The sequence below is a fragment of the Dendrobates tinctorius genome, unplaced genomic scaffold (assembly GCF_039654945.1).
Source record: "Dendrobates tinctorius isolate UK_male_01 unplaced genomic scaffold, ASM3965494v1 ptg000102l, whole genome shotgun sequence".
Classification (NCBI taxonomy): Eukaryota; Metazoa; Chordata; class Amphibia; order Anura; family Dendrobatidae; genus Dendrobates; species Dendrobates tinctorius.
The window spans coordinates 8,182,609-8,203,644 of record NW_027361770.1 but is presented as its reverse complement, the minus strand read 5'-3'; the positions used below and the strand labels follow the sequence as shown (position 1 = coordinate 8,203,644).

The 21,036-nt window shown below is 44.3% G+C and overlaps 1 protein-coding gene across 1 annotated transcript in view; it reads right to left on the bottom strand.

Annotated features, from left to right (window-relative positions):
* Positions 1-21,036, bottom strand: part of LOC141099719 (uncharacterized) — a 772,310-nt gene that overhangs the window by 439,901 nt on the left and 311,373 nt on the right. Inside the window, exon 12 of the mRNA XM_073587712.1 lies at positions 9,504-9,566. Coding sequence (XP_073443813.1) covers positions 9,504-9,566 — 63 coding nt within the window. The remainder of the gene's footprint in view (positions 1-9,503; positions 9,567-21,036) is intronic.

The window sequence follows — 21,036 nt, the reverse complement described above, 5'->3', positions numbered from 1 at the left end:
GTACTCCAATGCCCCTTGGAAGAGATGTGGAGGAGGGCCTCATAAAAAAATGTTCCCGTTAGAAAGGAGCGGGTCTCCTATACTTGTAATGCCCATGCACTAAGTGTATGGGCTGACAAACATTTACCCCTGGGGGGTATACATCAACATACTGTATAACAAATTGTTTTTATGGGCATCATAAACACCCTTTAAAAAAATTATGTGGGTGTTGCATAACGAACCACGGCCACCCTGGTGTTATGGTGGAGGAGCATGAGGATGAGGAGAAGGAGAAGGAAAACAGCAAATAGCCAACATCAGGAAGCGTATACCCATGTGTGGGTGTGAAGAGGTGCATTGGAATAGACCTCCCAAAAAAAGACACTGGATTTGAGTTTATGTTAAGCTGCTATAATTCGGTGGTGTTGAGAAGTCTGGTCCAATCCAGCCCTTTTTCATTTTTATAAGAGTCAGACTGTCAGTATTGCCAGTTGACAGGCAGATGCGCTTATCAGTTATAATTCCACCAGTGGCACTAAAAACCCACTCTGACAAAACGCTAGCAGCAGGGCAGGCCAGGACTTCCAAGGTGTAGAGAGCCAGTTCATGCCATGTGTCCAGCCTGGATGCCCAATAATTATAAGGCACAGACGAATTACAGAGGACGTTGGTATGGTCATTAAGGTACTCCCTCAGCATCTTCCCAAACTTTGCACTCCTTGTGAGAGTACCACGCCGCTCAGGGCCTGTGCAATGAGGGGGTCTGAGAAAACTCTCCCAGAACTTTGCCAGTGGTTCCCTGCCTCTGCTGGATTGAAGTTGTGTCTCTCTCGTCTGTACTCCTTGATTGTCCAACCAACTTTGACCTCGTTTTCAGAGGGGATTTTTTTAATAATGCCGCAACAAGGGCCTTCTGGTACTGCCCCATTTTAGCAGACCTGTCCGTCTCGGGAATAAGAGATAGAAAGTTCTACTTGTAGCGAGGGTCTAGAAGTGTCACCAACCAGTGAAGACTGTCACCCAAAATTTTGAGAATGCGAGTGTCACGTTCAAGGCAGGGTAACATAAACTCAGCCTGCGTGCCAGACTGCTAACAGGCAAGACTTACGTGTCCTCAACAAGAGGATGACTGACCATGCTCTCCTCCTCCTCCTTGCCCTCAAGCCATCTACACTGAACAGATGGTATGACAGTTGTGCAGGTAGTACCGTCTATAGTGCATGAAACTAGCTGCTGTTCTTCCCCTCCTACTCATCCTCCTCTTCCTCATTGTCACCCAATCTACGTTGGGATGAGATGAGGCTGAGCTGTGTGTAATCTCCCTGTATGGTTCCTTGCTCCATCTCATTGTGCTCCACCTGCAATGCATCCTCCTTGATTGTGAGCCGAGAGCATTTCAGAATACAGAGAAGCGGGATGGTGACGCTATTTATGGCGTCTTCGCCGCTCACCATTTTGGAGGAGTCCTCAAAGTTTTGGAGGATGGTACATATGTCTGACATCCATGTCCATTCCGGAGGTCTTATGTGTGGAGTCTGAACTGAATACCCACGGCCTTGTTGCAACAGCCCTCTTCTGCTCACAAATCTTTTTCAACATCTGCAGTGTAGAGTGCCAACACATGGGGACATCACACACCAGTTGGTGAGCCGGAAGTTGCAAACGCTGTAGCTGACTTTCTAAAATGGGCACACAGGCGGCGTACATTGACAAGCAGATCCGGCAGCTCTGAGTAGGTTTTGAGAAACTGGTGAAACCATGAGGTTAAGCACATGGGCCAGGCATGGTATGTGTGTGAGCTCGCCTCGCCTCAGAGCCACCACTAGGTTCTGGCCATTGTCACACACAACTATGCCTGGCTGTAGATTCAGCGGTGTCAGCCACAGATCTACATGCTCCTTCAGAGCTGTCCACAACTCTTCAGCATTGTGCAGTTTGTCACCTAAGCATATTAGCTTCAGCACAGCCTGTTGTCACTTGGCTGATGCAGTGCTGCAGTACTTCTAGCTTGTGACTGATGTGGCCATTTCAGAGATGGAGGCTGAAGAAGAGGAGGATGAGGTGCAGGAGATGTAGACTGTGGGGGCAACCCTGATTGACCTAGGGCTTGAAATCCTCAGCGTCAGGAAGATGTGCTCGATCCCAAGGTCTGACTGGGTCCCAGGTTCCACTATGTTAACCCAGTATGCCATCAGCGAGATGTACCATCCCTGCCCACAAGCACTTGTGCATGTGTCTCTGGTTAGGTGGACTTTCCCAGCAACTGCATTGTTAAGGGCACAGCTAATGTTGTGGGACACATGCTTGTGTAATGCAGGGATAAATAGTGGCGGCTGGGGACCGAGTACCGAGGGATGGCCACCGCCATCAGATTGTGGAAAGCTTCCCTATCCTCAAGCCTAAAAGGCAACATTTTGAGTGCAAGCAGTGGCAAAATGTGGGAATTTAGTAGTGTAGCCTGTGGAGCATTGGCTGCGTATTTGCGCTTGCGTTCCAAGGACTGGGGTATGGACAACTGAACTCTGTGCTGGGACAAGGACGTGAACGTGCTTGCTGATGGTGCTAGGTGAGTGTGTGCAACGACAGGTGCACGGCAGGAGGCAAGGCATCTTTGCATGCACCATGGACAGGGGATTGGCTTGCATGCACAACAGTGGAAGAAGCAGTGGTGTCACACGCAGAAACTGTTCCTGGACCCTGGGGTTCGGCCCACAAAGTTGGGTGCTTTGCTGCCATGTGCCTGATCATGCTGGTGGTGGTGAGGCTGGTAGTTTTGCTAATCCTGCTAATCCTTGGCAGGTGGTGCAAATGGCCTTTTTGGGGTTATCGGCAGAGTCTTTAAAATCAACCAACCTCAGGGAGACCTAACAGTTGGACTGGCAACTTCCGTTGTGTTGGTGTTACGGGGAACGGTTGCCCGTCTTCTGTCTGCTGCCACCACACTGCTTTTTCCTGCCTGTTGGGGTGCTACGCCTCCCTTCCCCTGAGTGCTGCTGTCATTGCTTTGCATGTCCTCCTGCCAGGTTGGGTCAGTCACTATATCAGTAATGCAATTCTATTTTCATATTTCAAATCTGCATGCTATAGCGCTACAGAGTGCTGCCTTATTTGTTTGATTGTATATGAGTTGGTGACTCTAATTAGGCACCTATTCACACCTAAAGGTACCGTCACACATAGCGAGATCGCTAGCGAGATCGCTGCTGAGTCACAAGTTTTAGCCTTCTGTACTCCGCCCCTTAGCCTCAGGTGGTTTTAATCACAGCAGGATCACTACCCCTCCAGAGAGATATAGACTTTAGTCTAGGAGGGAATTCACATTAGGTTCCCATAGAGTAGTAGACCGTCTAAGAGAGGATTGGCATTAGGTTAGGTCCTGGAAAACTAGAATCACCTTAACGTGGCTTCCAGGTACACATGAATTGGCCAATTTGTGCACTAAGCATTCTCAATTTTTCATATTTCTAGTGCAGTAATGCAATTCTATTTTCATATTTCATGTCTGCATGCTATAGCACTACAGACTGCGGCCTTGTTCGTTTGTTTGAGTTACTATATCATTCACCACCTCATCTTACACTTCTGCAGCCTGGTCCTCCTCCTGACTTTCTAGCAATTGTCTGTCACCATTGTCCACCTCTTGTGACACTTTCCGACTGTCGCCTTCGTGTGACCATGGCTGCTCAAATATTTGGGCATCACTACATGCGATCTCCTCTTGCCCTGCTTCAAGTCACTGGGGTAAAAGGCCCAAATCTATAAATGGAAAATTGAACAGCTCTAGGAGTGTCCAAGTGTGGGATCAGTTGTCTCCGGGCACTCGGCATGGTGTGAGGAAAGAGGATCAGGGTGAGGAATATGCAGTCCAGACTCATGATGTCACGTGCCCCGTCCTGTGTGATACGGCCAGCAGGCCGGTTACTAATACAACAGGACACGGCACGTGTAATTGTCCAGTGTGACGCGGCCCGCAGGCCGGTAACTAATACAAGACACAGGGGATAGGGAAACATTTACAATGGTGGGCTCTGCGATAGGGAACGGGGGATGTGGAGACCTCCTGCACTCCCCTGAGTCAGTGTCCCTAACACTCCTGACACTCCCTATGCCAGTTCCGCACCGGGCACCGATCACGAACCTGTCGCCCTAGCACACCCTACACCTATTCCTTGCTAGGGAGCTGGGTGGTGCAGGCACTGGCCCCACCGCTGTACTAACACCAACATGAGGAAAAGTGACAAACAGGGAAACACTTAGCTTTGCTCTGATGCAGTTGCTCCAGGCAACAGAGTCCAACACCTGAGTGCATCTTCCTCCCACCATGTCCAACATCTGGGTGCACTGTCCAGCATCGGAGTCCAGCACCTGAGTGCAGCTGTCCAGCAACGGAGTCCAGCACCTGAGTGCAGCTTCCAGAAAAAGAGTCCAGCAACTGAGTGCAGCTCTACACCATAGCTGCCACTCCACCAAGCTTTGCAAGAATTCTTCACTGACACCATAGCTGCCAGTCCACCATGCGTTACACGAACTCCTCGCTGACACCATAGCTGCCACTCCAGGACTCTGACTGAGTTGTCCTGGACTCTCCTCAGCACCATAGTGCAGCCTTGTAGCAAACAGAGTCCACCACCTGTGTGCAGCTGTCCAGAAACAGAGTCCAGCATATGAGTCCAGCTTTCCAGCAAAAGAGTCCAGCATCTCGAGTCAAGCTTTCCAGCAACCGAGTCCAGCATCATGAGTGCAGCTCTTCACCATAGCTGCCACTCCACCAAGCCATGCAAAAACTCCTTGCTGACACCATAGCTGCAACTCCACCAAGCCATGCCAGCCCTCCTCGCAGACACCATAGCTGCCACTCCAGGACTCTCACTGAGCTGCCCGGGACTCTCCTTCAGCTCCTTCCTTCACCCAGCATGGTTGGAAAAGACTAACAATATCACCAAGACTAATTGCAACACCTGTGACTCTTTTATAGCAGAGCCAGCAATCACACCTGCATTATAATCATGTGCGCTTAACAAAAGAAACTAGAGTGCAATGACGCTCACCACCACCGAGGCAAACTTAGAACAAACGACACACAGTGCAATAATCCTAATGGCCACCGGGGGCAAAAAACACCTTAAGCATAGCTTAGGAAAAAAAAGGTTACTTTGTGCATTATATCAGTCATGATCCAGCATGGATCATGACACATGGCTACTGAAACTTGACCGTGTGGAAGACAGGGTGGTGGTGATGGTGGTGGAAAAGTGACTGGAAGCATTATCTGCTATCCAACCAACAACCTTTTGACACTGTGCTGGGTTCAAAAGTGATGTGCTGCCATCCCCTAGTAACTGGGTCAGGAAGGTCGGGTGAGAAGATGTGGGTGATTGTGTGCCACAATTTCCACTTGCCAATGTCCGCGGCCTCGGTTTCTGCATGCACCATCAACATCACGTCCAGTTCCCCATCCCTTGCCATGCGCCTTGCCCATTTTAAATGGAGGACAATATTTTCCATGTTCACTACAAATGGCTGAATCTGGAGCAAACTTTTATGTGATCCGTGCGACGGAAAACCACAGGTTTAAACCCTTTACCCCCCCAAGGGTGGTTTGCACGTTAATGACCAGGCCAATTTTTACAATTCTGACACTGTCCCTTTATGAGATAATAACTCGGGAATGCTTCAATGGATCTTGGCGATTCTAAGTTTTTTCGTGACATATTGTACTTCACGTTAGTGATAAAATTTCTTCGATATGACTTCTGTTTATTTATGAAAAAAAGGGGAATATGGCAAAAATTTTGAAAATTTTGCAATTTTTATGCCCTTAAAATAGAGCAATATGTCACACAAAATAGTAAATAAATAATATTTCCCACATGTCTACTTTACAGCAGCATAACTTTGGAAACAATTTTTTTTTTTGTTAGGAAGTTATAAAGGTTAAAATTTGACCAGTGATTTCTCATTTTACAACAAAATTTACAAAACCATTTTTTAAGGACCACCTCACATTTGAAGTCACTTTGAGGGGTTTATATGGCAGAAAATAACCAAAATTGACACCATTCTAAAAACTGCACCCCTCAAGCTGATCAAAACCACATTCAATAAGTTTATTTACCCTTCAGGTGTTTCACAGGAGCAGAAGCAATGTGGAAGGAAAAAATGAACATTTAACTTTTTAGCTACAAAAATGATCATTTAGCAACAATTTATTTATTTTCACAAGGGTAAAAGGAGAAAATAGACAAATAAAAAAAATTGTTCTCCTGAGTATGCTGATACCCCTTATGAGGGGGATAACCACTGTTTGGGCGCATGGCAGGGTTGAGAAGGGAAGGAGCGCCATTTAACTTTTTCAAACCAAAATTGGCTGGAATTGAGATTGGACACCATGCCGCTTTTGGAGAGCCCCTGTTGTGCCTAAACAGTGGAAACCCCCCACAAGTGATCACATTTTGGAAACTAGACCCCCAAGGAACTTATCTAGATGTGTGTTGAGCACTTTGAACCCCCAAGTGCTTCACACAAGTTTATAACATAGAGCCGTGAAAGTAAAATATCATATTTTTTCCACAAACATGATATTTTAGTCCACAATTTTTTATTTTCCCAAGGGTAACAGGATAAATTGGACCCCAAAAGTTGTTGTCCAATTTGTCCTTAGCACGTTAATACCCCATATGTGGGGGGAAAACACTGGGCGCACGGCAGAGCTCAGAAGAGAAGGAGTGAGGTTGGAAAAAAGTGACGACCGGCAGAGTCCATCGTGTGCATAAGGGCATCACCGCGTCATTTCCGGCATCACTGGAGTGGTACGTATATAGGGTCCTGGAAGTGAGACGCTGCCGGTGGTCACTTTTTTTCATTGCCACCATTTGTCATCAGCAACCACCTTGGAATATATAATAAAGCGTTTGAAACACACATGCATTGCACCCCCAAGGAAGCAACCAGCGAAACGTGCATTGGGGCTTCTGCGTTATTGGTTGGCATGGGTAAGAGGATGTGATAGCGTTCATGTTACATGGTACTTTATTGACCACTTTTTTTATTATTGATAATTACTTTGGACTTTTTGTACATTATGGCTATAAGTGTGCCAGATACGGTTTAGCTGCCTCATCCAATTTTGTGACCAGTTGAGTCATTCTGGTATACAGTGGGGAAAAAAAGTATTTAGTCAGTCAGCAATAGTGCAAGTTCCACCACTTAAAAAGATGAGAGGCGTCTGTAATTTACATCATAGGTAGACCTCAACTATGGGAGACAAACTGAGAAAAAAAAATCCAGAAAATCACATTGTCTGTTTTTTTTTTCATTTTATTTGCATATTATGGTGGAAAATAAGTATTTGGTCAGAAACAAGCAATCAAGATTTCTGGCTCTCACAGACCTGTAACTTCTTCTTTAAGAGTCTCCTCTTTCCTCCACTCATTACCTGTAGTAATGGCACCTGTTTAAACTTGTTATCAGTATAAAAAGACACCTGTGCACACCCTCAAACAGTCTGACTCCAAACTCCACTATGGTGAAGACCAAAGAGCTGTCAAAGGACACCAGAAACAAAATTGTAGCCCTGCACCAGGGTGGGAAGACTGAATCTGCAATAGCCAACCAGCTTGGAGTGAAGAAATCAACTGTGGGAGCAATAATTAGAAAATGGAAGACATACAAGACCACTGATAATCTCCCTCGATCTGGTGCTCCACGCAAAATCCCACCCCGTGGGGTCAGAATGATCACAAGAACGGTGAGCAAAAATCCCAGAACCACGCGGGGGGACCTAGTGAATGAACTGCAGAGAGCTGGGACCAATGTAACAAGGCCTACCATAAGTAACACACTACGCCACCATGGACTCAGATCCTGCAGGGCCAGACGTGTCCCACTGCTTAAGCCTGTACATGTCCGGGCCCGTCTGAAGTTTGCTAGAGAGCATTTGGATGATCCAGAGGAGTTTTGGGAGAATGTCCTATGGTCTGATGAAACCAAACTGGAACTGTTTGGTAGAAACACAACTTGTCGTATTTGGAGGAAAAAGAATACTGAGTTGCATCCATCAAACACCATACCTACTGTAAAGCATGGTGGTGGAAACATCATGCTTTGGGGCTGTTTCTCTGCAAAGGGGCCAGGACGACTGATCCGGGTACATGAAAGAATGAATGGGGCCATGTATCGTGAGATTTTGAGTGCAAACCTCCTTCCATCAGCAAGGGCATTGAAGATGAAACGTGGCTGGGTCTTTCAACATGACAATGATCCAAAGCACACCGCCAGGGCAACGAAGGAGTGGCTTCGTAAGAAGCATTTCAAGGTCCTGGAGTGGCCTAGCCAGTCTCCAGATCTCAACCCTATAGAAAACCTTTGAAGGGAGTTGAAAGTCCGTGTTGCCAAGCGAAAAGCCAAAAACATCACTGCTCTAGAGGAGATCTGCATGGAGGAATGGGCCAACATACCAACAACAGTGTGTGGCAACCTTGTGAAGACTTACAGAAAACGTTTGACCTCTGTCATTGCCAACAAAGGATATATCACAAAGTATTGAGATGAAATTTTGTTTCTGACCAAATACTTATTTTCCACCATAATATGCAAATAAAATGAAAAAAAAACAGACAATGTGATTTTCTGGATTTTTTTTTCTCAGTTTGTCTCCCATAGTTGAGGTCTACCTATGATGTAAATTACAGACGCCTCTCATCTTTTTAAGTGGTGGAACTTGCACTATTGCTGACTGACTAAATACTTTTTTTCCCCACTGTATGCATAGAGATATACATTTTGAATTTATGCACTATGCTCCTTAAATAATTAATGAGTGTTTATATGCATGTTTCTGACTCCTCCACATGGCCACAATATAAGCAGTCCTTTATTCCATAGTCACATTGCTGCCTGTCTGTTTTTAGCTTGAACATTTATTACTATGGTATGGACTTTTTCTCTTTGTACCTACTGTTGGTTTGTGTGTTATTTCATTAATAAAGATATTGGTGTTTTTATTAAGATATGTTTTGGACTACTATTTTAAGTATTAATCCATACCAAATATAGGGATATTTAAGCTCCCTATGGTTTTTTATGTGCTTCATAGTCTCTTTTGAGAGTATTCCTTATATAAGATTCTGAATCTTGTCTTATTGCATCAGTTCTGGTATGTTTCTATGGCCAAAAAACTGCAGTGTCAGTAACATTGTTTTTTGGAGCATTTTTTATGGCTTTTTCTGCATTTTAATACCTTTTTGATTTGAATTTTGTTGATAAGCCATTTAACTCTTAATGTAGAAATATTCAGCAAAAATATAGAAAGAATGGACATGCTATGTTTTTTTTAAAAAAAAGGAACCCTGGTCAAAAATGCAAGAAAAAAATGGATTATGTGAATGGGATTTTAGAAATCTCAATGATTCTGCTGCTAATGTAAAACATTGTTTTTTTTCCACCTGAAGAAAAGTACATAAAAATGATACATCTAAACAACAGAATCTTATATTGTAAACATATCGAGTAAAAAATATCACCTTTTCACCTGCATCTCCTTTAGGTCCAGGTAGTCCTGAATTACCTTGTTTTCCAGAAAACCCCTGTAACAAAATAAAAAGGTTTGGACATAACACATGAGTTACAATTTAGCTAATTATGTCAATAGTATCCTTTTACAGCAAACTTGAAGGGAATGTGCCATAAAAAAATGACTAATTGTTAACCCTCATCCCCGAGCCTGTTTTCATCTTCATGACCAGTCCAAATTTTACAATTTTGACTATTGTCACTTCATGTGGTAATAATGGAAATTCTTGAACAGATCCCTCTAACTCTTGCTGAATTTCATTTTGGGGCAAAGACCCATAGCGCTTTTCCAGATCCTTTATACTACCAGTAACGTGGACGCTCCCTATGTTTCCGTTTGCAAAGCTGTATGAAAAATCAGCGCAAAGTAGGGTCTTTTTCCGGTGGATAGTTCAAATTTTTGCTTAGGTTATACTAACCTGATATATCCATTATTAGAGCGAAAATTATCAGGGAAATGTCAGCCGCAGCAGATCCACTAGTTAGCAGGTGACCAATTCAAGCTTGGAATTAAAGAAATATTGTGGATATTACCTGCCCTGCTGAATAAAGTGGTAAATTCCTGATGATGAACTAATTGAATACTTCGAAACACATAGAATAAACCACCATCTTTCACTCATCTCGTCTGGATTGGAAATTTATTCAGCCACGCAGTTAATATTTACAAAATTCCTTTCATTCCAACCTATGTTTCCGTTAACAGATGGATCTGAGTGGGAACTTTTTTGTGGCCTTAGGCCTGTTTCACACATCCGTTTTTTGGCGTCCGCCAAAGTGTTTTTTGGATGGATCCGCATTAGCCACTAATGCAAGTCTATGGGAAAAAAACAGATCTGCCCAAAAAAATGGCGGATCCGTTTTTTTGCAAAACGGCGGATTTTGACGGACATCTAAAAACGGATGTGTGATACAGGCCTAAGTTGAAGCTTTTATTGGGAACATTTTACATAACGTTTGGGATCACATTTATCCGGCACTCTATGATAAGCACTTGTATTGCGGCTCCATCTAAATCTCCAAATGACGTGATTCAGATGAAATTCACTAGGGATCCATTTAGTATAATGAGGCAGCAGAGTTCCTCTGGAATCAGTCTAGTCTCTGTTCAGCGTTGTCCTTCTTTCTAGAAGTTCACAAAACTGCAATGGAACGCGCTTTCTGTAAGCCTACAAAGATGGACACCGCCAGAACACAGATCACAAGGCATCCAGAGTGAAACCATCTGCCTCATTATAGAGAATCTTCCATTCAGGGTTCTGTTTGAATCACGTATTGCAGAGATTTACATGGAAACCTCGGTCTAAGTGACCCGCCCCGGAGGCAGTAGGGTACTCGGTGCGGGCCCATTGATTTCAATGGGAGATGTCACAGTGGCAGTGACCCGGTCCGTGGCCTCAGGCAGTCAATGTAAAAGGGGTAGAGTGATGGGGATAAAGTTATTGAGAAGATTCGTGACGCCACCTGCGGTTTCTGGTCAGTTTGACCAGCGCTGCAGGGTAGCTTCTCTAGCACAGATGGTGTGGTGCAGCAATGATGTTGGAGCTCCCCACAGGTGGAGCTGTAGTCCCTGGGCAGTAGTAATAGGTGTTGAGGGAGATGGTGCAGTGTTAAGCACAGAGATATAGCTGTGCTGAAGGGGTTGCAGGAAGAAGGCAATGACACAACAGGGTGCAGTTTCCTTTACCTTTACTTTGTCAGTGCAGTCCAGGATCCAGATCACAGATGGAACAGGAGTTGATTAGCCTGGAAGCAACTTAGGAATCTCTCTATGCAGATGTGTTGTGTATAGTGTTGAGCATTCCGGTACTGCAAATATCGGGTATCGGCCGATATTCGCTGTATCGGAGTTCCGATACTGAGTACCGATATTTTTACAATATCGAATACCGGAATCGGAAGTTCCCATAATGCAATGAGCCAGTTGTGTTAGCCATGTTAACTAATGGCATGGCTGTGATTGGCTGCTGAAATGATGTCATCATGATGCGCGGTCTGTGCGGGCCTGCCGGGGGTCTGTATGGGCCTGCAGGGGGTATGTGCGGGCTGCCGGGGATCTGTGTGGGCCTGCCGGGGGTCTGTGCGGGCCTGCCGGGGGTCTGTGCGGGCCTGCTGGGGGTCTGTGCGGGCCTGCCGGGGGTCTGTGCGGGCCTGCCGGGGGTCTGTGCGGGCCTGCCGGGGGTCTGTACGGGCCTGCCGGGGGTTGTGTGTGTGTGCAGGCATCTTCCGATGGGACTAAAAGTCTCATCGGGCTATGCCTGCTATAATGACAGTGATTGACACATTAGCCAATGATGGGACAGTAGTAGTCCCATCATCCGGCTAATGTGTTGAATGTAAAAAAAACAAAAAACGTACATACTACATACATACATACTGTATACATACTACATATATACTACATTCATACAACATACATACATACATACTACATATATACTACATTCATACAGCATACATACTACATGCATACTACATATATACTACATTCATACAACATACATACTACATATATACTACATCCATACAACATACATACTACATACATACTACACATATACTACATTCATAAAACATACATACATACTACATATATACTACATTCATACAACATACATACATACTACATACATACTTCATATATACTACATTCATACAACATGCATACATACTACATATATACTACATTCATACAGCATACATACTACATGCATACTACATATATACTACATTCATACAACATACATACATACATACTACATATATACTACATTCATACAACATACATACATACTACATAATACATACTGTGATAAAACACTCCGGGATCGGCTTTGCTGGGGTCAAAGGTCACGTGCGTTCAGCATGAAACTCAGGCGCAGAGCTGGGATACGGGTGTAACTGACCCTGGGTCAGGTTTATTAACGGTGAAAGCAATGCAAAAGGAAATAAAACATAAAACAAATCCTTGCCTGTCCAGCACTAACTAAACAATGGACAACCTACCAACTGGCGGGCTTCTCCCGTCCAGCCAAACCACAGTTGCGGTGGGCACTGCTTTCACTCACGTATGTCTCTCACACAGACAGGCTCTCTGTGTCCCCAGGCTGAGACACTCACACAACCACCTGGCAACCTTTTATATCCACCTCCCATTATTCATTAGCAAGCAGGTGCGATACTGACCAGACTAGGCCACATAGGAAAGGAATCTGGGCGAGATATACCTGCCCTCATCCACTATTCCCACATGATTCTCACAATACATACTACATATATACTACATTCATAAAACATACATACATACTACATATATACTACATTCATACAACATACAAACATGCTACATACATATTACATATATACTACATTCATACAACATACATACTACATATATACTACATTCATACAACATACATACATACATACTACATACATACTACATATATACTACATTCATACAACATACATACTACATATATACTACATTCATACAACATATATACTACATTCATACAACATACATACTACATACTTGCTACATACATGCAACATACATACAACATGCTACATACATACAGCATACATACAACATACATACTACATACATACTATATACATACTACATACAATACATTCATACATTCATACAATACATACATATAGACATACAGTACATATAACAGAGTACATACTCACCATCACTTGTCACTTTGATCCTCGAAGCCAGTGTCCTCTCACTGTAAAAAATAATAAAATAACAAACAACCAATATACTCCCTGATCCGCAGAAATCCACGAGTTTCCCACGACGATCTCCTGCAGTGCATCACTGAGAGGTTACTATAGTTCACTGGTCTCACTTTATGGCAAAAACTGCGTGAGAACTTTCTCACACAGCAATGCCAAAAGTGAGACTAGGGACTTTTTTTAACAGTGGCGGAGGAATACAGTGCAGAAGGATACCTACCTCCCATCATTGCATTCCTGGTGCCCCTAGAGAGCGGTCACATCAGCTGATGCTGCTGTTCTCCACGGGAGATCGTCGTGGGACACTCGTGGATTTCTGCGGATCAGGGAGAATATTGGTTGTTGTTTGTTATTTTAATATTTTTTACAGATGACACTGGCTTCGGGGATCAAAGTGACAAGTGATGGTGAGTATGTACTCTATGTTATATGTACTGTATGTCTATATGTATGTATTGTATGAATGTATTGTATGTAGCATGTTTGTAGTATGTATGTTGTATGTCTGTAGCATGTTTTATGTATGTTGTATGTCTGTAGTATGTATGAAGTATGTACTATGTATGTATGTATGTTGTATGAATGTAGTATATATGTAGTATGTATGTAGTATGTATGTATGTTGTATGAATGTAGTATATATGAAGTATGTATGTAGTATGTTGTATATATGTAGTATGTATGTAGTATGTATGTATGTTGTATGAATGTAGTATGTATGTATTATGTAGTATGTATGTATGTTGTATGAATGTAGTATATATGTAGTATGTATGTAGTATGTATGTTGTATGAATGTAGTGTATATGAAGTATGTATGTAGTATGTATGTATGTTGTATGAATGTAGTATATATGTAGTATGTATATATGTTGTATGAATGTAGTATATATGTAGCATGTATGTTTTTTATATTCAACACATTAGCCGGATGATGTAACTACTACTGTCGCATCATTGGCTAATGTGTCAATCACTGTCATTGTAGCAGGCATAGCCCGATGGGACTTGTAGTCCCATCGGTCGATGCCTGCACACACACACAACCCCCGGCAGGCCCGCACAGACCCCCTGCAGCCCGCACAGACCCCCTGCAGCCCGCACAGACCCTCGGCAGGCCCGTACAGACCCTCGGCAGGCCCACACAGACCCCCGGCAGGCCCGCACAGACCCCCGGCAGGCCCGCACAGACCCCCGAGAGGCCCGTAAGATCCCGTCCGCACACACAGACACGCACAGTGTCCGCCCATGCACCGCCCACACTCTTCCCCCCTCCCGAACTGGATGTGCAAGTAAAGAAAGGGTTTATTTTCATTCCGATATTTGTGCCCCATTGACTTGCATGGGTTTCCGGTATCGAAATCGGCGATACCCGATACTTTTTGGGTATCGGTCCGATCCAATCCTATCCGATATTTCACGACATCGGATGGTATCGCTCAACACTAGTTGTGTAGTCTCCTTCCTAGCATTTATCTGAGGTACTTGCAGTACTGAGTAACACTGAAGTTCCCTTTGCTTGCTCTCTTTAGAACACCCCTCATATGGCAGGCAGCGGTAGCCTTCTATCTCTTCTGACACACATACGTTACTGCTGTGCCTCCGAGTCTTAGCTGGGAACAGAGCATTTACAGCCTTCTGTTCCTCTGGTTTCTGCTGCATGACCCTCAGCATCCATACAACTTCAGATACCGGACTCCGAACCATGCGCTTGAAGCCAGAAGTGGGCCTGAATTCCCCTCAATCCTCCAGCTCCTCTTTTCCACATCCTCCTCACAGAACTTACTAACTTCCCCTTCCTGGCCCCCAGAGAGCTGCTCCTCCCCCAGTTTGGTTCAGAGCTCCCTCTGCTGGCCTGGAGTGGGAACTGTGCTGTGTGTTGTATTTAACTGATAGAGAGACCCTTCGTTGCTTCCAAGCATGACATCACCCTCCCTAGGAGGAAGGTAATGCCACTGTGGCGACCATACTCCTGGGGGCGCCACATAAGCGCTCAGTGTAGTGCACTGGATAAATGTGAACTGTGATCTTTGGGAGGCCAAATGAAAAAAATCAACAGCAGGTGAAGAATTAGCTTTATTTATCTTTTACAACGTTCTGTATAAGTGATTAGACGTCTTTATTCTTCAGGTTGGTGTGATTACAACGACACCAGATTTATATCATTTTTTTTATGTTTGCCTGCTGTCACACTAAAATATGCTTTTTATTGCAAAAACAAGTTTTGGCATCACCATATTTAGATAACTATAATTTTTCCATATTTCAGCTGACAGAGTCATATGAGGGCTTGTTTTTTGCAGGACGAGTTGCCGTTTTTATTTGTACCATTCTCAAGCACATGAAATTTTTTGATCACTTTCTATTGTGATTTTTGGCAGGCAGAATGAAAAAAAACTGCACTTCAGGAATTGTTTTTGGCGAGATTTGTTATGCCGTTCTGCGTGTGGTAAAATTGATAAAGCAGCTCTATTCTTCAGGTCAGTACAATTACAGTGATAACACTTTTATATCTTTTTTATGTTATGGTGCTTTTACACAATAAAAACTATTTTACATAAAAAATAATTTTTTTTGCATTGCTTTATTCTGAGAGCTATAACTTTTTTATTTTTCCATTTACGGAGCTGTTTGGCAGCTTTTTTTTTTGCAAGACGAGATGACGTTTTCAGTGATACCATTTTTATTTACACTTGTCTTTCTGATTGTATTTTATTCCAGTTTTTGTTCGGTTGTATGACAAAGCATAGTTTTTTGCCTCTTTGTTTATTTTTTTACGATGTTCACTGAAGGGGCTAACTTGTGGGGCAGTTTTATTGGTCAGGTCATCCAGACACAGTGATACCAAAAATGTATACTTGATTTTTAGCTTACCCTAAATAAATGTATTCATTGGATTTTTATTTTTAATTTTTTTGTCTTTTATTTTGTGTTTTTTTTTAATATTTTTACAAGTTTTAATAACTTTTTTTTAACCTTTTTTCCTTTTCCCAGGGTGAGACATCAACTTTCCCTTTCCTAATCACTGATCTAATACTATGCAATGTTTTTGCATTGCAGGGCATTAGAACAGTTCATCACAAGCAGGGAGGAGGTGTGTCAGCTTTTGCTTTGAGCAGGAGCTTATAGACCACCATCCTTGGGGCCATCTTTCTTCCCGGGGTCACCATGGAACCATCGGCACAATGCAATCGCAATCGCATTGTGCCGATGGGTGCAGAAAGGGATCTCCCTCCGTGGTGCCCATCGATGTCGCAGTCACTATTGACTGCGGCATCAGTAGGATTAAACGACCGTGATCAGTGCTAGCCAATCATGGACGTTGATGCAGGGTGTCAGCTCTCATATAGAGCTGAGATCCGCATTTGATGATGGCTGCGTGAGTCTGCACAGTCGTGAATAAGTATATGTATATCTGTTTGCAGGAACACAGCTCCTGTAGCACTGTACATATATGGCATATGTCTGGAAGGTGTTAAATTAAGCTTTTTGAACAAAAAAATTTCCAATCACATTTTGTGTTAAACATAAAAATAAGAAATCTTTCAATTTTCTCAGTGGCCACTAGGGATATTTTAGACTTTCTGTTCTTTCAGTAAATCTATATGTACATGTAGCAAAAGGCAGAATCTGACTGAATGTGCACTACTGGATACAACAGAACCCCATGATAAAGGCAGATGCAGCCCAGTTGCAAAATACTTATGAAACAACCACTGACTAAAAGCCAGACACTGCGCATGTGTGAGCAGGTTGCGGAACGCAGTGATGGACAGGAGGCAGAGCAAGTGTTAACGATTTTACTTAACAGAGGAATACTCCACGCAGGGAGGCAAACAGTTAAAGGGAGGACAAAACAGTACAATTTGTAAAGGATATTCAGGGATAAAGAGCAACGGATAGAGTAACGGTAATTCTGTTGAATTCTGGCCAGAAAGTCAGTAGCTCCTCAGACTATGAAGTCAATAGCACCGACAATGGCAGACGCAGTGTCTTTTCCAAAGGGATCCTGTAGACAACAATGCTCGTCTTCTGGTGGCAGCGGTCCGTCTCAGGTACCTTCTGCTGCCCCTAGTCCATATGCTGCAGTGGCTGACAAAGGTGCGGGCTACAGTCCTGTATGAACCCAATGTGGCTCGGCAAATAAACACTAGTAAAGTCAGGGTGCAAGTGTCTGTCCCGTACCCGGTCACTCTTATGTGGCACGTGCACTGTACTCACGGACCTGGAGCTTACAGCGCCTTGCTCTCTGGTAGCCGCTGGGCACATGCTGCACCTCTCTGTAGTCACCGTGCACACACTGCACATTCCTCTCTCTCTCTGGTCCCCGCTTTTGGCGAACGAAGACGGCAGACACTGGCCTGGCCTGCACGAAGCTGATGCTCCCAGGACAGAGCACTTCTCTCCCTTGCTGCTGCTGGACGCATGGCTCCCCTCAGCGCAGCGGTCACTCTGCAGATGGCGGGGGACCCTCTCAATGTGACCTGTCACAGCGCCGGCACTCTGTTGGAAGGACGGAGCATGCCACTCACCTGACTGCAAGCTGCCCTAGGTTATTCACCCGCCCCCCACGGTCAGGAGGTTGGTCCGGCGCGCTATTGCTTCCCCCAGAGAACAGAGGATGCAGCCTTAACAGTTCTGGACCCAGCACACAGGTACCCATGGTCTGTTCATCCCCCTTACACATGCGCACTACACATACATGTAAAACTGTTGCCCTATACAAGTCTTATCTGTGTGCATTTATAATACTAGACAACAATTCCCTCCATAAGTAGTATATGTGTGAGTAGTTGTTTCAGGGCCACCATCATGGCATTACTGCCCTTACTGGCTTATGCACCTTCATTAACAGTTTGTCTGCCATGTACAATGACCCCCCCAGATCGCTATAGTCCAGCCTCCCATGACACCCGTCTGTGCGATGACAGTCCGAAACATAGAGATATTGTTATCCCTACCCATAATCCTCTGCTTCCACCTTTTCTTCTGGGACCACCACCTCCTCCTGCAGACTATTCAAAGTGTGGTCCAGCATGTAGATGACCGGAATAGTGATGCTGATGATAGCATCGTCAGTGCTATCCAACTTAGTAGCCATTTTGAAACTATGCAGAAGGTTGCAGAGGTCCTTCATCTGTGCCCACTTCGCAAGCGTGATTTGCACCATGCTCGTACTCTATTGACCCAGGCTATGCAAAAGGAGACGTTGCACCAAGGCTCATCGCTGCTGCAAAAGTCGCTGAAACATGTGCGTAGTGGAATTCCATCATGTCGGCACATCGCATATCAAACAGTTAACCAGTAGGCCGAAAGACCTCTGTAGCAATGCAAGTTGATTATCTGCAGGGTGTGAACAATGGAAGCAAGCACACAGCGACCGTGCTTTTCGGCAGCAGCGCATCCAGGCCAGGATAGTGGCAGAGAAATTGCTGTACCACCAAGTTGGAGACGTGAGCCATGCAAGGCATGTGTGTGAGGTTGCCATGGTGTAGGGCTGCCACCACATTCACACCATTATCGCGCACTGCTCTCCCTGGCTCTACATTCAATGGAGACAGCCATTGATCAAATTCAGCCAGGATAGCTGTCCACAAGTCATGAACTGTGTGACTGCAATCTCCAAGGCATATAAATATATAAATTTAAACACTGCCTGATAACGGTGAGCCTTGGATGTGCAGTGCAGAGGTGGGGGATTCCCTCTGCACTGTCAGAACATCTCTGGGAGAGGTTGAGGGCCCAGATGGAGGCCCTAGAGGAGGTGGAGATGGCAGAAGCAGTTGAGGAAGTGTTAGATAAAGACGTTTGTCCCGCAAGCCTTGAGGATTCCCACTCAGTGCCCAGCCAGCAAGATGTAACACACCTGCCCATGTTTGCTCGTCCAGGCATCAGTGGTAAAATGCACCCTGGCAGACATAAATATTTTTTTCAGGGAACGGGTGATGTTGTCTGCAATGTGCTGGTGTAGCGCAGGCACAGATTTCTTAGAGAAGTAATGGCGACTGGGCAACTGGTACTGGGGGACTGTGATGGCCATCAGCTTTCAGAAACCATCTGTATCTATCAGGTGGAAAGGCAGAATTTCCGTAGCCAACGGATTTGAGATTGTGGAATTCAGGCTCTTAGCTTTGATATGTGTAAGAGGAAACATTTTTTTATGTGACAACTGTGGAACTGAGGGCTGGCTGCTGTGCTGAGAAAGGGTGAACACGGCAAACTGCTGGACTGTGAGTGAGGTGCAGGAGGAGATGTTATGGTGCATTAAAAAGATGTGGTGTGCTCAGTCAAACAAAAACAGCAGGCATCTCCATTTCCATGACAGCTGATGGCTCTCACTCACCCCGACTGTAGGGGGTAAACAAGTGGAGGTTCTGAGGCCAGAGACATATGTGAGAACATTTGCCATGGTTATGGCGGAGGAAGAAGCAGAAGATGTGGTTGATGTGTGGCCGGTGTTTGGTTAGGCCCACTCTTCTGCATTTTACTGAGATTCCAAGACTAATGCATGTTGATCGCATATGTGCTGACTCATGCACATAGAAGCCAAATTATTGCAACTGAAAAACGTTTTGGGCATCGGTGGAGATTCTTTTCTCCTCTTAATTCTGTGAATCTTTGGAGCAGACCTCTGATGGCCATGGAAAAGAACATGTGAACAGCTCTGCAGAATGACCCATCTGTGGTTCCTCACAGTCAGCTGGAAGGATGGAAAGTTGTGATGCGGGAAGGGGCGAGGAATAAGGGCAATTGGGGTGCCACCTCTCAGGATTGTACTGTGTGTGATGTGAATGTGGGGGAAGAGGAGGAGAGGCCACTTGATGCAGCGTTTGCCATCCACTGAAGCACATGCTCTTTCTGGCCCTCATCTACAAGGCATACCACTGTGCGACTGACAAAAAAAGGGAGTCGAGTAGCCTGTCAAGTAATAGATGTTGTTAGCTTTCTATGGATAGGATGAGACAGTGTTGTTTCAGTAAAACTATCAGTAACATTACCCCTTACTTCACATATACCTTGAACACGAAGCCTTTCTCCCTTCCACCACGACCTCACTTTTAAGAAACTTATATTGGATGTGCCCTCACCCCTTTTTTAACCAGCTGTTTCACAGCCCTAGGCTCAGACCTGTCAGTCACCTGTCACTAAATTACCGTAACAATCAGTGTTTATTTGCTGAGATAGTGTATCTGTACCACACTATTAGCAGAATGGATTCAGAAATGTGGGCTAGTGTTTGGACCACACTATTAGCACAAACGATTTAGATTGGGAAATGTGGCCTCTTGCCTGCACCACAGTTTTAGCACTAACAATTTAGATAAGGAAATATGACCTCCTGCTGCACCACCATATTAGCACAAAGGAGCTAGATTAGGAAAAGTGGTCTTTTACCTGCACCACAATATTAGCACAAACAGGTTAGATTAGGAAATGTGGACTCCGGCCTGCACCACTTTTAGCCCAAATGATTTAGATTAGGAAATTTGGCTTTTTGACTGTACCACAATATTAGCACAATCATTTTAGATCAGGAAATGTGGCCTCCAGCCTGCACCACAATATTACTTCAAATGAGGATGCATATAGGGGTCTCAAATCAAAAATCATATATAAACCCTATTACAATTATGCTTTATTAAATAAAAATTAAAACAATCAAAAAATTGGTTCATACCAGAAAAAAGTGACAAAACAAAACGTGCGCAAAAAAAATTTAGATAAAACTATGGG